The sequence below is a fragment of the Aegilops tauschii genome, chromosome 7, assembly GCF_002575655.3.
Source record: "Aegilops tauschii subsp. strangulata cultivar AL8/78 chromosome 7, Aet v6.0, whole genome shotgun sequence".
In the NCBI taxonomy this organism is placed as follows: Eukaryota; Viridiplantae; Streptophyta; class Magnoliopsida; order Poales; family Poaceae; genus Aegilops; species Aegilops tauschii.
The window spans coordinates 133,363,912-133,383,165 of NC_053041.3; the positions used below are offsets into that span (position 1 = coordinate 133,363,912).

At 44.0% G+C, this 19,254-nt stretch overlaps 1 protein-coding gene across 1 annotated transcript; it reads right to left on the bottom strand.

The window, feature by feature from the left end:
* Nucleotides 1-4,070: 4,070 nt before the first annotated feature.
* Nucleotides 4,071-4,727, bottom strand: LOC109756152 (uncharacterized). Its single transcript, XM_020315025.4, has one exon. It carries the CDS (start codon nt 4,552-4,554, stop codon nt 4,264-4,266), a length of 291 nt encoding a protein of 96 aa, XP_020170614.1. The 5' UTR covers nt 4,555-4,727; the 3' UTR covers nt 4,071-4,263.
* Nucleotides 4,728-19,254: the final 14,527 nt, after the last annotated feature.

Below are 19,254 nucleotides of genomic sequence, written 5' to 3' on the forward strand. Positions count from 1 at the left end.
ATGAAGTACTCATGCTATTATACTATCCTTCTAGGATGTTTTATATGCATTTATATGATATTTTATATGATTTTTGGGACTAACCTATTAACCTAGAGCCCAGTGCCAGTTTCTGTTTTATCCTTGTTTTAGAGTATCACAGAAAAGGAAAACTAAACGGAGTCCAATTGACGTGCCACTTGACGGAGATCATTTTTGGACCAGAAGAAGCCCACGGAGTACCAGAAGCAGGCCAGAAGAGTCCCGGGCTGCCCACGAGGGTGGGGGCGTGCCCACCCCCTAGGGCGCGCCCCCTGCCTCGTGGATAGCCCGGAGACCCCCCTGACGTGAAATCAACGCAAAACTCTTCTATATATACCCAAACTTCCAGAAAGAAACCTAGATCGGAAGTTCCGCCGCCGCAAGCCTCTGTAGCCACGAGAAGTCAATCTAGGCCCTCTCCGGCACCCTACCGGAGGGGGCCATCATCACCGGTGGCCATGGAGGAGTATCCTGGAGGGGCCATCATCACCATGAAGGCCAAGGACCAGAAAGTGGAGGCCATGGAGGAGGAAGCACAAGGGGGAGAACCTCTCCTCCTCTCTTCCGGTGGCGCCGGAGTGCCATCGGGAGGGGAATCATCGCCACGGTGAACGTCTTCATCAACATCACCATCCTCATCTCTTTTACGCGGTCCACTCTCCCGCAGCCCGCTGTAATCCCTACTTGAACATGGTGCTTTATGCCACATATTATGATCCAATGGTGTGTTGCCATCCTATGATGTTTTGAGTAGATATCTTTTGTCTTTGGGTTGATTGATGATCTAGATTGGTATGAGTTGTATGTTTTACTTTGATGCTGTCCTATGGTGCCCTCCGTGTCGCGCAAGCGTGAGGGGTTCCCGCTGTAGGGTGTTGCAATACATTCATGATTCTCTTATAGTGGATTGGTGAGTGACTGAAACACAAACCCGAGTAAGAGGGATTGTTGCGTATGGTAATAAAGAGGACTTGATGCTTTAATGCTATGGTTGGGTTTTACCTTAATGATCTTTAGTAGTTGCGGATGCTTGCTAGAGTTCCAATCATAAGTGCATATGATCCAAGTAGAGAAAGTATGTTAGCTTATGCCTCTCCCTCATATGAAACTGCAATAGTGATTACCGGTCTTGTTAACGATTGCCTAGGACAATTCCGCACACCGACCCACCATTATTCCACACTCGCTATTTATAATATTTAATAATATATTCTAACTTCATGATAACAGCACCTACTTTTATATTTTAGCTCTCCGATATCATACAAAGTTATCCTCTTCATACGCACAACGTAGTTTTATTTCTCGTTTCTAGTTGGAAGCAAACGTTCGGTGTACGTAGAGTCGTAGCAGTGGCAGATAGGGCTTGAGAGAATATTGATCTTACCTTTAGCTCCTTGAGGGTTCAACACTCCATACTTATCACTTCCATCTTTGGAAATGGCTACGATGATTCCCTGCACTTGGGGATTATCAGATTCCTCCTATTTGGGGCGCACCCTTGCTGCTCCCCTCCCCCTCCCACCTGTATATACGTGGGGAGGGGGCGCCTAGAACACACAACATCAATTGTGAGCCGTGTGCAGCGTCCCCCTCCACAGTTTACGCCTCCGGTCATATTTTCATAGTGCTTAGGCGAAGCCCTGCGCAGATCACTTCATCATCACCGTCACCACGCCGTCGTGCTGACGGAACTCATCTACTTCCTCGACCCCTTGCTGGATCAAGAGGACGAGGGACGCCATCAACCTGAACGTGTGCAGAACTCGGAGGTGACGTACGTTTGGTACTTGATCGGTTGGAGCTAGAAGAAGTTCGACTACATCAACCGCGTTGTCGAACGCTTCCGCTTTCGGTCTACGAGGGTACGTAGACACACTCCCCCCTCATTGCTATGCATCTCCTAGAGAGATCTTGCGTGAGCGTAGGATTTTTTTTGAAATTGCATGCTACGTTTCCCAACAACTGATGCTCACCAGCCACCCAGCACATGCCAACACCTCATCTACAACCATCATGGAATATATTTCAAGCTGGGATAGAAGATAACTAGTTCTATTTTAACTTAGAATATGATGATAAATTATAGCTCTATATAGAAAATTGAAGTCCATTTGGAATCCGTATGTTACTTGCTATTGTGTGGGTCTAAAATTTTGGTGTGCATTAAATTTCGCATGAACTATCATTGTGTTTTGCCCATCTAATTCTAACTAAATTTAAATACACATCAATTGCGTCTCCCGTAGCAACGTACGGACATTTTTGCTAGTGTATATACACGTATCTATCCTTGAAGGGGGCATGGGCTGCCGGATGGCCCAAGTGGGCTCTTGATGGCACCGACAGCTTTATGTCCGCATTATGTGAGGCGTTTCTATGTATAGGCGTGACTATGTGACGCCCGCATCGGTTCCTATCGCAGCGTCGCTTGCAGGGAGCCCTTGCTGGCACTGCCCAGTGGTCTTGCCTGCTGATGTCATATTGAGGTCATCCATTTTTTTTCCTTTATTCATCACATCTTTAATATATTTTCTGTACCATTGTTTTTATTTTGAAATATTTCATATATATAATTAAAAAATTAAATATTTTATTTCGAAATATTCTATATAAACTTTGCATAAATTTAGAAAATGTTAAACATGCACTTGAAAAAGGTTAAACGTGCATAGAAAATATTAGTCATGTGTACGAAAAATGTTCTGACACTCAAAACATGTCACATGCCTAACAAAAGGTACGCGCCATTAAAAAAATCTTTATACAATGTAAAAAATGTTCATTTATTTTTTCAAAAATGTTTCATACATTCAAAAATTGTATGTTACATTTAGGAAAATCGTTCACAAGTTTTAAAAATCAGATTTTAAAAAAATCTGTATACAATATAAAAGAAAATATTTGCGCAATATAAAGAAATGTTTCATACCATTAAAAAATGTGTGTGACATTTTAAAGAAAAATTCCTGCATTTCATAAAAAATGTTCATGACAATTAAAAAAGTATAAAGTGTAAAATAATGTTACCTTAGGTCTAAAAAATTATTATTTCTATTAGAAAATGTATGTGAAATTTTAAATAAATATTCACATGCTTCCAAAAAATGTCTGTGAAAAAAATGAAAATGTTCGTTGATGCAAAAAATGTTTATTGCAATTAAAGAAATTTACAATGTGTATTTGAAAAATATTACCGTGTATTCAAAACTTGTATATTAAAAAATGTACATCATGTATTTGAAAGATCTGCACAGTGTATCAGAAAAATGTTCGCGTGTGCTCTAAAATTTAAATTTTATACGAAGAAAGTAGACATGAGTTCAAAAAACAAAAATCTACAAATCCACAAAGAAACAAAAAAGAAAAGTAAAAAACTGAAGAAAGAAAATAAAGAAACAAAGAAAACCAAATATAATGTAGAAAGAAAAGAAAACCAACGGGAAAACAAAGACAAACCAAAATAAAATAAATAAAAACTGAAGAAGACCGTGAAAAGGCAAATAAAACCAACAAAAATACAAAAAGAAATTAAAACTAAATAAAGGAAAGAATACTGGACCGATCGAAGGTACAGCGATCGCTACGAGCGGCGACTACCACACTAAATGGGCCAGCGGTGTGTCGCCCGTAGGTGATTCCTAGGAGGAACCGCTACTGGCGACACATAGTTCTCGCGTTTGTATGTCTCAAAGTGATTCCTATGTGTGCGTCGTCTGCAGGGACCGTCCCGTAACCACGTGGCCTCGTCATGCTGATGTCGTGCCGATGTCACATATTTTTTTATTTACTTTCATTTATATATTTTGAAAATAATAATACTAAATACATATATTATGAAAAATGAAATTAGTTAATTCTTTTGAAAGTGTTCATCACACATTTTAAAAATGTATGTATTGTAAAGAAAAAGTTTGCATCATGCCGCTCACAACCATGCAGCATGACATTTCGCAAGAAAAAAGAACCATGCAGCATGATGCAAAATCTGACAGCCTAAACGTGCGCGCTATAGATTTCCTAAGAAAAAAATGGATGATCTCCGTCCACAAAAATCCTCACCGAATTCACCATCAGTGTTGAACATACAAATGCAAACACCCTGAAACTTGGAGAAAGTTGGCACACGAATTCGAGAAACACAAAACGTACATCCATGCCCCACGCATCCAGTCAGAGACAGATCCAAATACATCCGCACACATTCACAGGTACGTACAGCTGAAAGCCAAGTCTGGTCGGTCAGTAGGAGCCGAGCTGGGTGATCTTGCCGCCGAGCTGCTTCTGCGCGTAGGCGAAGAGCCTGCCGGCCTCCTCCCCGCCAACGGCGCCGTCGCGGTTGGCGTCCGCGGCGCGCACCCCTCCCCGCGCCTTCCAGGACGCGAACCACAGGTTGAGGCTCCGCAGCGCGCGCTGCAGCTCCTCCCGGCTGATCCGGCCGTCGTGGTCCGCATCGAACTGCCCCAGCCACGCCCAGAACTCCTCCGCCGTCACCTCCCCCTGCGGCAGCCCACGGTACCGCATGAACGCCATGGATCGAGAGCGAGCTCCGCTTTGATCGTTTGCTAGCCTGGCTACTGCTTCTCTCTATCGGAGTGAGCAGCTGATGTGATTGTGTTGAGGAATTGGGCAGCGACGCACCGTCCTATATATACGGGGGAGCAGGGTTTGCAGCGGCACGGTTACCGCACGTTTTTCACAGCTCCACGGACGCGCGTTGTGATATGACGCGTAAATATTTCACTCGGCTTGGGTGATCTCATGTTAAAGAATGGGTCGACCGCTAGTGGGGTTTTAGCAAGGGAATAATCAGCGGTGTAGCTTAAAAGTGCTTCCTTTAGAGATGGATTAGGCGAGTGGCATATAATTGGTCTACAAATGTAGGGAGCTAAGGGGTTGTATGAACCAACTGGCCAGATTGGTAAGCTACCAATAAAAAAAATAAGGAGTTGTATGATCATATTTTGAGAATCAACATATAACACTTGGCAAAAATATTGCAAGTACACACTTTGAGAGGTTGGCTACACTTATTGGATGCCCAATCGGTTTCTTTTAAGTATGCGATGACAATCAGCGTCGTACAATTGTACAAACCGCTGAGGAACAAGGGAGTTAGGGACAATGATACTCGTCGGAAAGAACCGCCGCCTTTTGAGCTGTTGGATTCATGCACTAGAAGCCACCCGTCAGCCGTTTAGTGCGACGCATCAGCTCATCAAGACGAAGGTGAACATTTGCAACAATGGCTATGTTGCAAACACAACATGGACCATGTTACGGTTACCTCCAGCTTGCATGGCAAACATGTGGGTCACCATGTTGCGGTCACCTCCAACAACGACAATGACAACACCGAGCAGACAACCCGCCGTAGCTTCACCTCTGGCTTGTAGCATCCCCATGGAGAGTGGTGCTCATCGTTGTGTTGCACCGAACCACTTCGGAAAAGCTGCGCTGTTAAAGGGGAGGACGTGATGTCGCCGTTGTAGCGTTCGACGTCGTGCCGTGCGCGCCTCCGCCTAGGCTAGAGTTCAAGGCTGTTGTGTGCCGACACGGAGTGGTGCTAAGTCGTGCGCCTACCCTCCTCCATCAGCCGTTGTCGAAGCCGATGCACGGCGAGCCTGTTGGCTGTCCTTGGTTTGAATTTGCCTTAGGACAATCCTAGAGTTTTAATAATTTTAAAGCGGAGAGAGTATTTCTCTTCCAGCAAAACTAGGCTTACAATACTTTAGATTGAGCATCACCTCCACGTCAACGTTTGTGACATAGCGTTACCATGAGTTAGTTTACCCCGTCGAATATTATCAATGGTCCTCCATGGGTTAGACTAAAGAGTTGGATCTAGATGAAGAGTGCTCGGTTAACTAAAAAAAAAAAGAGTTGTGGTTTTATGAAACCTTCATCTCAGTTTGTCATGAATTCTTAATATTCAGCGTTGCAAAGGATGCGTTTATTCATATTTTATACAGGAAATGCACCGACATATTTGTTAACAACACTCAACAGGCAGAACACAAGCAAAATAATCAACCGAGCTTGGAGAAACGTCCATCATGTCTAACAACTCTGCAAATCTTCACAGAGTTCACAGTGCTGAAAATACAAAGTAGGAAACCCTTGGGAAACCATTGCAAAGGTTGTCCCAAGAACTCCGAAAACACAAACATCCATCTCATATTGGAATACTCCACACACCATCATAGTTACAACAGCAGATTAACTCATGCCCAGCTTGATCAGTAGGAGCCGAGCTGGGTGATCTTGCCACCGAGCTGCCTCTGCGCGCACTAGTAGAAAAAGGGGCTTTCGTTCGGGCCTGGCCAGCCCATTAGTCCCGGTTCTTTCACGAACCGGGAACAATGGAGGCATTTGTCCTCGTTCGTGAGCCCAGGGGGCTGGCCGGGGCCTCGTGGGTATTGGTCCCGGTTCGTCTAGGCCCATTTGTCCTGGCTATTGGCACGAACCGGGACCAATGGGCCTCGCTCCTGGCCCACAACCATTGGTCCCGGTTCGTGGCAGGAACCGGGACAGAAGGATGGCCTTTAGTCCCGGGTCGTGTCACGAATCGGGACAAATGATTTGCCTATATATACCCCCTCGCCGGCGAGCAGAGCACTCCACAGTGCTCTGTTTTTTGCTGGCCGGCGAGGGGGAGGGCATTGGGTGCTCTAACTCACCTCCTATGCACATGAGGTGTTCGATGAAATGCCCGAACCACACTAGTTAAGCTTTCTCCTCTCGAAGCTCGACCTCCGAGCTCCATTTTTCCCGAGATTTGTCTAGGTTTATATTAGCGGTCCGTCACGCCCCATCCCCGTCTTCACCGCCGTCGATCGCCCGCGGCGATCTCGTCGCCGGGACCACCGCGGTGAGCCTCTTGTTCTTATCTTTTTTCTGAAAGAAAAAAAATCTTACTTTAGATAGATACTTGTCTAATTTTCTTACTTTTAACACACATAATTATATATAATGCACACAGATGAACCGGCAATGGATGTACGGTGACAGACACACCTCCGAGTACATTAAGGGCGTGCATAATTTTCTCGAAGTGGCTGAGGCAAACAAGCAGAATGGTTTTATGTGTTGTCCATGCCCTAATTGTGGGAATACGAGGTCTTACTCTGACAAGAAAATCCTTCACACCCACCTGCTTTATAAGGGTTTCATGCCACACTATAATGTTTGGACGAAGCACGGAGAAATAGGGGTTATGATGGAAGACAGCGAAGAAGAAGAGGACGATGACAACTATGTGCCCCCTAAATACGGTGATGCTGCAACGGGGGAAGCTGAAGATCAAGGGGAACCATACGATGTGCCCGATGACGATCTCCGCCGGGTCATTGTTGATGCAAGGGAAAAGTGCGAAAGTGAAAAGGAGAAGCTGAAGTTCGATCGCATGTTAGAGGATCACAAAAAAGGGTTGTACCCCAATTGCGAAGATGGCAACACAAAGCTCGGTACCGTACTGGAATTGTTGCAGTGGAAGGCAGAGAATGCCGTGCCTGACAAAGGATTTGAGAAGCTACTGAAAATATTGAAGAAGAAGCTTTCAAAGGATAACGAATTGCCCGACAGTACGTACGCAGCAAAGAAGGTCGTATGCCCTCTAGGATTGGAGGTGGAGAAGATACATGCATGCCCTAATGACTGCATCCTCTACCGCGGTGCATACAAGGATTTGAACGCATGCCCGGTATGCGGTGCATTGCGGTATAAGATCAGACGAGATGACCCTGGTGATGTTGAGGGCGAGCCCCGCAGGAAGAGGGTTCCTGCGAAGGTGATGTGGTATGCTCCTATAATACCACGGTTGAAACGACTGTTCAGAAACAAAGAGCATGCCAAGTTGATGCGACGGCACAGTGAGGACCGTAAAAAAGACGGGAAGTTGAGAGCACCCGCTGATGGGTCGCAGTGGAGAAAAATCGAGAGAAAGTTCTGGGCTGAGTTTGCAAGTGACCCAAGGAACGTATGGTTTGCTTTAAGCGCGGATGACATTAATCCTTTCGGGGAGCAGAGCAACAATCACAGCACCTGGCCCATGACTCTATGTATGTATAACCTTTCTCCTTGGATGTGCATGAAGCGGAAGTTCATTATGATGCCAATTCTCATCCAAGGCCCTAAGCAACCCGGCAATGACATTGATGTGTACCTAAGGCCATTAGTTGAAGAACTCTTACAACCTTTTCGTAGTTCATTTGAAATGCCTGTTGTAACAGACGAGTTTCCGTATGAAATCCTGATACTTCGAAACAGATTGTCCGTTTTGTACACGAAGTGCATCCAGTTTTTGCCGTAACCCTCTCTACTTTCTTGCACATGCTATGTGGGTGAAATGATGATACCATGCCAACTTTCAACCTTTTCAGAGTTCATTTGTAGTGCTTTTCAATTTCAGGGTCTTATAGCTCAAAATGATCAGTAAATGCATGAAAAATAACAAATATCATAAAATAAAATAAATAAGTAATTAAAAACAGAATAAAATAAACTTTAATAAAATATACAAGTAGAAACAAAACAAAATAAAATAAACTTTAATAACATAAATAAAATTTATGAAACTAAAATTATCAACGTATTTTCTGTTCAAAACATTATAAGCAACCTCTAGTATTATTGAAACTAAAATTATATAAAATTGATGCAACTAAAATTATCAAAGTTTTTTCTGTTCAAAATCATTAAAAGCAAAAAGAATTTTCATAAAGAACTTTTTTTGTTAGAAACTTTAATAGCAAAAAGAATTATCATAAAATAAAATAAATAAGTATTTTGTTGTAAGTAAAAACAAAATAAAATAAATAAACTGGGAAAAATAACAAAAATGCTACCTACTGGGCCACAACGGCCTGAATACGACTAGAAACCCACCCATGGGCCAGGATTCAGGCCCGCAGAAGGCCCAGCAGACCCACAGGCATAGCACTACGAGATTAGGCCCAGAGGCCTGCAATTCAGAGGAGTTCAATGGAGATGGCGGGGCAGGGCTTATAAACAGGTCCTACCGCTCATCGGCTAGCGAGGTGGGACTAAACATCCCACTGCACCGTGGCTTTGGGAGGCGCAGGCCTTTGGTCCCGGTTGGTAGCACCAACCGGCACTAAAAGGGGGCATTGGTCCCGGTTGGCGCCACGAACCGGTACCAAAGACACCCTTCAGTCCCGGTTGGTGCCACCAACCGGGACCAAAGGCATGTGCTTCCCGCCCTTTGGGCTGCTGAAAAGAGGCCTTTGGTCCCGGTTGGTGGCACATGCCTTTGGTCCCGGTTGGTGGCACCAACCAGGACTAAAGGGTGGCTTTGGTCCCGGTTGTTGTCACGAACCGGGACTAAAGCCTTTCCTATATAAGCCAGCACTTGTCATTTTTTAAGATTTCATCGCCAGTTGCCGCCCGACGACGCCGACCTCCTCGACGCCGCCAGGCTGCCCCGCCGCCGTCGCCGTCGCCCGTGCCCCCGAGCCCACGCCGCCGCCGTCCGCCGCCCCCGAGCCCACGCCGTCGCCGGCCGCGCCCCTGCGCCACGCCCCGACGCCGTTCCACCCCGTCCCGACGCCGTCGCCGCCCTGCGCCGCCCCTGCCCCGACGCTGCCTCCTCGTCGCCGTCGCCGCGCACCCTGTGAGCGCCGCCCCGATCCCCTCCTCCTCCTCCTCCTCCCTGTAATGGCCGCCGTCGCTGCCGCCGCACCGCCGCGCCCCTAGCTATTATGTGTAGTTTAGATTTGTAATTTAGTTGTATTAATTTGGATGTGTAGTTAGATGTGTAGTTAATTTAGTTGTTCTAATTTAGATGTATTAATTTGGATATGCAGTTTAGATTTTTTTGGTGATATTATTATTGAATATGCAAATGTTTGTATGTTCATATGTAAAGAATATGTCAATTTTTTCATAAAATTTTTATGATTTTTTATGCTGTAATTTTGTTCATAGAATTTTTATGATTTTTTCTGTTGTAATTTTGTTCATAGAATTTTTATGACTTTTTTGTTCATAGAATTTTCTTTGTCAATTTATGTATATGTTCATATTGTGTAGGAATCTGAAAATTGTGTATGATCAAAGTCATTTATGTATGTTCATATTTAGAAGAAAAAGAAGGAGAGAAAAAAGGAAAATAAGAAGAGGAAGAAGGAGGAGAAGAAGAAGAATAAGAAGAAGTGGAGAGGAAGAAGAGGAGAAATAAATAAGAAGATGAAAAAGAAGAAAAAAAGAGGAGAAGAAGAAGAAATAGAGGAGAAGAAGAAGAAACAGAATAATATATTATTCTATTTTTTTCTTCTTCTCCCTCTATTCCTTCTTCTTCTCCTCTTTTTTTTCTTTTTTTTCTTCGATCTCCTCCTCTATTCCTTTCTTCTTCTCCTCTTTTTTTTCTTCTTCTTCCTCTTTTATTTTTTTATTGGGTATGTCGTTGTCGATATACACCCCTCCCCGATAACTTTTAGTAAGTACTACTTAGAAAGTGTTTAATAGAATTAGTTAGAAAAATAATAGAACTAGTTAAACTAGTTTATTTTTAGTAAGTACTACTTTATTCTATTTATAGTAAGTGCTTAGTAGTTGAACTAGTTGATTTAATAAAACTAGTTTATTTTACTATATAGAAGTAGTTTATTTTTAGCAAGAAAATTAATAGAACTAGTTTATTTTTTTAGTTAAAGCAATTATTCCCGCATCGACGTCGACGATGCCTATCCCGCATCCTCGTCGTCGACTCGGCGGAGGAGGCCGGCTTGATCAGAGGGGCCATGTCCGGGACTGGGCTCCGCCGGGCTGGTTTTGGGAGGTGCTACCTTCCGGGGGGCGTAGGTTGGTGAGGAGCCAGCCCGTCGTTGACCCGATCCTTATTTGGTGGCGGTCGCGTGGGCCAGTGACGGTGCCGAGGCTTCCGGACACCGAGGAGGTGGTACGTCATCGTGTCAGCGAGGAGGATGAGCACGTCCGTCGCTACATGGTTGCGTTGGAGGGCAGGTTCGACGATACCTGGCAGGTTCTTCAGGGATCTCACTGGAGCTATGATCCTGTGATGGTTCCTTCCCTTTGGGTGTCCACCGCCCGCGCCGATACCCGTCGGGCACTACGGTTCTAGCTGTACTAGCGATGGTATATGTATGATAGTATTCGAGGTGTATTAGTGATAATATTCGACGATGCACGTACGGAAGAGATGATGTAGTTTTGCTTATAATTGAATGCATGCTAATTTGAATACTACTTTATTTTACGATTTGGTTTTGCTTATTGAATGCTCAAATTGGAAAACTACTCCTACTTTGAATGCTAAAATTGGAGAGCACTATGCAAGGCGTATGCATATGATTAGTTGATAGCTTATAGGGTTTTTGTTGTCGCAGAAATCTAGGAGCCCCCCTCCATCATCCCCGCCGTCGTCCCCGTCACCGACCCCCCCTCCGACCTCGAGGTGAGACCAGCCAAATCCTTTTTTTAGAAAGATAATTAAACGATATTTCGGGTTGACTTTAAGTCTGTCGAGTCTCCATCATATATATATGAGAGGACGAAGAATCCCGACTGTTGCCGTGGGGGTCGCTTCTCCTTCGTTCCCGTGTGCTAGACATTTTGGTGTAATGCACTCGGGGACAAATGGAGGAGCGACCATCACCAACGGTCGAATGTATACACCACGTGAGCTGATAGTTTTCAAAAAAAGACTCGACAGACCGATAGTCAACCCGTGATGAATAATAATAATCTAATTTAGTTTTTGTAGTACATATATTTAATCGTACAAGTTTAATCTTTGAATTATGAACGTAGGAAATGTCGTCATCGGACGACGAAAGTCTCCCGGGGGAGTGCGGCTGGTGCCACGACGATCGAGGTTTGTGCGACAGGCCTCACCTGGATGATGATCGGCGCTTCAGCATTAAGCTCGAGGAGACCTTCGATGTTGAAATGGTACGCAACGGCGACAAGTATTTTTTTCGTAATTAAGCATGACTTCAACTATTTCAACGTGTAATTTTCATCTTTTACAATTCGAGTATAGCTTATCCCATGCCATGCAAGACGCTATGTCTTGGAGAGGATGGATTTTGAAGACCATGAAAATTTTGAAACGAAGAAAATTCACCTAAGGACCCATCATGATGTGGATTTTGAAGTAATTCTGTATAATGCTGAGAGCGTAACCCATTGGTTGCAAAAATTGGGAAGCATTTTGCAAGATGTATGGTTTTGATGAGGGTATGCTTGTCACCATGGATCTTGGTGATCCTGACATCGACCAAGACAATATGGACATTTAGGTCCTTGTTGATACGCCTTCGGTTCTACCGCTATGTGAGTTTCTCAAACATAGTTAATTATTAACTAATTTATATTGTTTATTTCAAAATAGTTGACAGCTTATTTCCATTGACAGCTTATTTTGATTGTTCAAACAATGTGCGGAACATGGTAGACAAAACTCACTACACCGATGGCTCCGAGTTAACTTATCAGGAGAAAAATTATCTGGTCAGATTTTGTACTGATCTTGAGAATTACAATATCTACAATCAAACTCCTCAACATTATGGTCAATACGTGCCACTAGTGCACGTGTTGAACTACGGTAACTACCATGGAGATACCCTGGTAAGATGTTTTACTATTACGACATCCATGCATCTTTTGCATACTTCTAAAACTAGTACATCATTGCTAACTATGAAGTTATTACTATGTTTTCAACAGAGAATCCCAGAGGGCTGTGCCTCACTTGATGTATCAGAATGGCAGCCTTCGTGTTTTGAACATATATCTAGGTCATCCTACGAATCTCAACTGTCCATATAGGATTTCTAAAAGAAGTGGAGACATGCGAATCAGAGAATGGAAAAAAATGTATGGGCAGTCGTAAGGAGGTTCTTGGAAGCAAAAGGAAGCGCTGCGCAAGAATTGGAGACAGGATGATCTCCATTCTCCATAATGGAGAGTCAGGGTCTATATTGTTTTATACTATTTTATCTTTAATAGGGTATTTAGGTCCTGCATAATACTGATGATCATGTGCTAAGAACAATTAAGTAGGGCTGGTTCGATGACTATCAGGATGATGATCGTATGACTTGTTATTAATAACGAGTAGAAGTTGTATGATGATGATTAGTAGGACTTGTTATTATGATGATGCATGATGCGAGCATGAAGAGTTATTATATATCTGTGGGTGAAATGAACATGGATTGGATTAAAGTGAAGCCAACATGCATGTGGTGCATGTCGAAAGTAGTACAATCCAGACTTGATCAAGTTAGGATTAGTATTACTTTCGACATGCACAACATGTTGCCCCACTTCAATCTAAGTCATGTTTATAAATAGCAGTAGCACGGAGATAAGAGAGGACACATCTCTCTATTGGCTACCTATAACAACCTAAATTAACCTCCAAAACCCCTAAACCACCTCCTTTAAAAAAACCAGCCCCTAAAATACTGACACGTGGAAGCTTATTGGTCCCGGTTGGTGCTACCAACCGGAACCAAAGGCCCTCCTACTTGCGCTCGCCGGAGCGGCCACGTGGAGGCCCATCTGTCCCAGTTGGTATAAGAACCGGGACTAAAGGCCTAGGCATTAGTAACGACCCTTTAATCCCGGTTCCACAACCAGGATAGATGAGCTTTATGAACCGGAATAAATGACCCTTTTTCTACTATAGGCAAAGAGCCGGCCAGCCTCCTCCCTGCCGACGGCGCCGTCGCGGTTGGCGTCCGCGGCTTGCACCCCTTCCCGCGCCTTCCAGGACGCGAACCACAGGTCGAGGCTCCGGTGCGCGCCCTGCAGCTCGTCCTGGCTGATCGGGCCGTCGTGGTCCGCGTCGAACTGCCCCAGCCACGCCCAGAACTCCTCAGCTGTCACCTCTCCCTGCGGCAGCGCACGGTACCGCATGAACGCCATGGATCCCCCTCCCGCCGGAACCTAGCTTGGTCGATTAGCTGCTCTGGCTGCTGCTTCTCTCTGGGTGAGTGCGAGTGTGAGCTGATGGTGATGAAGATGTTGAGCGGCCGCGCACGGTGCTATATATACGGTGGAGCCTGAACAGTTACCGCACGTTTTTCACGACTCCGTGAACGCGCCTTGTAGTTGTCGTCGTGTTTCACTTGGGTGATTTGGGGTTTAAGAAATGAGTGGGTCAGTAGTGGGGATTTGGCTGGGGAATAATCAGCGGTGTGGCTTAAAAGCTCGTTCTTTAGAGAGCGATTAGGTGAGTGGCACATTGTTAATCTGGAACTGTGGGGAGAGTAAAGGGGCTGTATGATCAAATGTTGAGAATCGACATAACAGTTGCCAAAAATATAGCAAAGCATACTTGGACGTTGGCTACACATTTTTGGATGCCCAATTCGATGGGGCTACAAACATCTGAAAAATTAGTTCAACACTTCGACTTGCTTGGCTAAATCCTTTTCAATCCTCAATCAGTAATGTAAAACCTTTGGCGTCTACGTACTTGTTTTAAGAAAGTACCCCCTTGTAGTTTACAAAAACGTTTTATATTGTAGGATGGAGGGAGTACTTGTTACAACACTTGAAAGGTTAATTGATAATACTCCCTCCGTTTCTAAATATAAGCCTTTTTAGAGATTTCAATACATACTATATACAGAGCAAAATGAGTGAGTCTATACTCTAAAATATGTCTATACATCTGTATGTGGTCTGTATTGGCATATCCAAAAAAATCTTATATTTAGAAACGAAGTGAGTATTTTCTTAGAGAAGGACATGGACATGGTTTTGCGACAAGTTTTTTTTGTTGCGAAAAATGCCCATAGAAAGAGGTTGCTTGCTTCCTAGCTAAATTATCACGTGTAAGGACGGGCGCGCCGAAATTTCAGGTGAGCATCTGATTGGTTGTCATAGTTATGTGTTGCCACACATTACTACTCAAAACTTGACTTCTTGGCAAAGTTATAGCTTTGAACCAACCATGTCATAAAAGCTAGAAGCCTAGTTGAGCTATAGGTGGCGGCTGGAGACCAAACTTTAAATTTAATGATTAGCAGCCTCAAATATTTTAGGCAATCCACTTATCTTACCCCTCAGGCGGCTAATGATAGGTTATGAAAATTCATAGGTCATGTCTTCCCCGAGAAGATAGTCTTTCTCTTCTGAATTATATGCATATAATAAAAAGTACAAATAGGTAAGTATCAAGAAGATACCAACTAACCAAATATTTACAACAACATGATATCAAGAGCTCGTCAAGACATCGATGGTGCATACATGATCAGTATTACTCTTGCATCGCAAGAGAAGTTAGACACGGGAGACATTATCCATTTTTGTTACATATTGAAATATTAATATCTCCATCCTCTGTTTTCATTTCCCGAGTGGCCAAAATTTTCCGAGTATTGTTCTTACGTTTTCAGGAAACAAAGGAAGAAAAAAACATTCCGGTAGGCCACCTGGTTCAGCTCCTCCTGAAACCACTTAGTCCCAACTTAATCTTCAGCGCATATTTCACCACAAGTTGCCCCTGGGACTAATATTGCATGGTCATCGTGATCTGCGTATTTGTTTTGAAAATCACATATCTTTATCCATTTTCAATAACAAGTACATCGTTTATGAGGAGCGGTACAATTTCACTCAAAGGCTCCTCAAACCAGTGCAAAGCTAACGAAAATCTAGCTAACTTAGCAAGTTCATGGGCAACCCTATTGGCTTCCCTATTACAGTGCTCGAATCTAATAATGAGAAAATCACAAGCCAAAAAATAACAGTCGTCAAACACTGTCGCCGTTGTACTTGCCGGTCCTCCATTATTCATGGTTTCAATGACTTCCAAGTTATCCGAGTTAATAACTAGACGGTTGCAACCCGCCCTTTGAGCAATTGATATACCATATCTAAGTGCCAAAGCTTCCGCCGTCAGGACATCTGTGCACCAATCAATTCTCCAATTCCCCCCTACGATGAATTTTCCTTTATCGTCCCTCAAAACAGCACCAGCCGTGCCACTAAGCAAGTCATGATCAAAAGAGGCATCCACATTAAGTCTTACCAATCCCCTTGGAGGTTGGACCCAACCCCCTCTTTTTTATAGTAGCCTTTGGTGATATAGCCATAACATAATTTAACGTAATTGTTGGGAAACGTAGTAATTTCAAAAAAATTCCTACGCACACGCAAGATCATGGTGATGCATAGAAACGAGAGGGGAGAGTGTTGTCCACGTACCCTCGTAGACCGTAAGCGGAAGCGTAATGACAACGCGGTTGATGTAGTCGTACGTCTTCACGATTGACCGATCCTAGTACCGAACGTACGGCACCACCGCGATCTACACACGCTCAGCTCGGTGACGTCCCACGAACTCACGATCCAGTAGAGTGTCGAGGGAGAGCTTCGTCAGCACGACGGTGTGATGACAGTGATGATGAAGCAACCGGCGCAGGGCTTCGCCTAAGCACTATGATGATATGACCAAGGTGGATTATGGTGGAGGGGGGCACCGCACACGGCTAAGAGATCAATGATCAACTTGTGTCTTGGGGTGCCCCCTGCCCCCGTATATAAAGGAGCTAGGGGGGAGGCGGCCGGCTAGGAGGAGGGCGCGCCAAGGAGGGAGTAGGACTCCTCCTTTCCTAGTAGGAGTAGGAGAAGGGGGAAGGAGGAGAGAGAGGGGAAGGAAAGGGGGGCGCCGCCCCCCTCCTTGTCCAATTCGGACTAGAGGGGGAGGGGGCGCGCGGCCTGCCCTGGCCGCCCCTCCTCTTCTCCACCAAGGCCCAATAGGCCTATTATACTCCCCGGGGGGTTCCGGTAATCCCCCGGCACTCCGGTATATGTCCGAAACCTCCTGAAACACTTCCGGTGTCCGAACATAGTCGTCCAATATATCGATCTTTACGTCTCGACCATTTCGAGACTCCTCGTCATGTCCGTGATCATATCCGGGACTCCAAACTACCTTCGGTACATCAAAACACAAAAACTCATAATACCGATCGTCACAGAACTTTAAGCGTGCGGACCCTATGGGTTCAAGAACTATGTAGACATGACCGAGACATGTCTCTGGTCAATAACCAATAGCGGAACCTGGATGCTCATATTGATTCCTACTTATTCTACGAAGATCTTTATCGGTCAAACCGCATAACAACATACGTTGTTCCCTTTGTCATCGGTATGTTACTTGCCCGAGATTCGATCGTCGCTATCTTAATACCTAGCTCAATCTCGTTACCAGCAAGTCTCTTTACTCGTTCCGTAATGCATCATCCCGCAACTAACTCATTAGTCACATTGCTTGCAAGGCTTATTGTGATGTGCATTACCGAGAGGGCCAAGAGATACCTCTCCGACAATCGGAGTGACAAATCCTAATCTCGATATATGCCAACTCAACAAACACCATCTGAGACACCTGTAGAGCACCTTTATAATCACCCAGTTACGTTGTGACGTTTGGTAGCACACAAAGTGTTCTTCCGGTATTCGGGAGTTGCATAATCTCATAGTCACAGGAACATGTATAAGTCATGGAGAAAGCAATAGCAGTAAACTAAATGATCAAGTGCTAAGCTAACGGAATGGGACAAGTCAATCACATCATTCTCCTAATGATGTGATCCCGTTAATCAAATGACAACTCATGTCCATGGCTAGGAAACTCAACCATCTTTGATTAACGAGCTAGTCAAGTAGAGGCATACTAGTGACACTATGTTTGTCTATGTGTTCACACATGTATTATGTTTCGGTTAATACAATTTTAGCATGAATAATAAACATTTATCATGATATGAGGAAATAAATAATAACTTTATTATTGCCTCTAGGGCATATTTCCTTCAGTCTCCCACTTGCACTAGAGTCAATAATCCAGATTACACAGTAATGATTCTAACACCCATGGAGTCTTGGTGTTGATCATGTTTTGCTCGTGGAAGAGGCTTAGTCAACGGGTCTGCAACATTCAGATCCGTATGTATCTTGCAAATCTCTATGTCTCCCACCTGGACTTGATCCCGGATGGAATTGACGCGTCTCTTGATATGCTTGGTTCTCTTGTGAAATCTAGATTCCTTTGCCTAGACAATTGCACAAGTATTGTCACAAAAGATTTTCATTAGACCCGATGCACTAGGTATGACACCTTGATCGGATATGAACTCCTTCATCTAGACTCCTTCATTTGCTGCTTCCGAAGCAGCTATGTACTCCGCTTCACACGTAGATCCCGCCACGACGCTTTGTTTAGAACTGCACCAACTGACAGCTCCACCGTTCAATATAAACACGTATCCGGTTTGCGATTTAGAATCGTCCGGATCAGTGTCAAAGCTTGCATCGACGTAACCATTTACGACGAGCTCTTTGTCACCTCCATAAACGAGAAACATATCCTTAGTCCTGTTTAGGTACTTCAGGATGTTCTTGACCGCTGTCCAGTGATCCACTCACTACTAGGAAAAGGCCTGCTAGTGGCGCACCTGTTTTGGCCATTAATAGCGCACTACAGGTGCGCCACTAGCATCACGCCACTAGTAATTAATACTAATGGCGCACCCCTGGTGCGCCATTAGTATATCACACGGTGCGCCATTAGTATACCAGATACTAACAATTTTTTTTCAGAATTTTTTTTTCAAATTTTTTTTCGTTTTTTTCTTAATCTCGGGTCACTATGGCTTAATCTTGGATCAATATGCTTAATCTCAAGTCAAATCGCACTCCATGGTCAAACTTCCCGAAAGGTCACCCATCCACACACTACTCCAGCCCAAGCACGCTTAACTTCAGAGTTCTATCCAACCCCAGCACCAGCTCACTTAATACGCACTTGTTGATATATCTAGCATATCAATCCTATTAAACCTTGTTGATGTCTAGGATTTTGTTCATGTTCATGAGTGTGCTGAAATTTTGATTTTTTTTAAACTTTCGTTCATATTACGTATCATATTTTGAATATTTTTTTAAAAAAATTCGAAACTAAATTTTTTTCTGTTACTAGTGGCGCACCTAGCAAATGGTGCGCCACTACTAAGTTTAAATTTTTTTCCCATTTTTTTCCCTCTAAATCTTAAAAGCCCCATAACTTTTTTTTTCTGTTAGGTTTTTGGGGATTCTAAAAATGTTCAACGGGGTTGCCCCAGTTGAATTCGGATGTAACTTTTATTTTATTTTATTTTATTTTTTGACATTTCCATCATTTTCTTTTATTTTTTTTAAACTGAAAAGGCGGTCCGGGGGGGG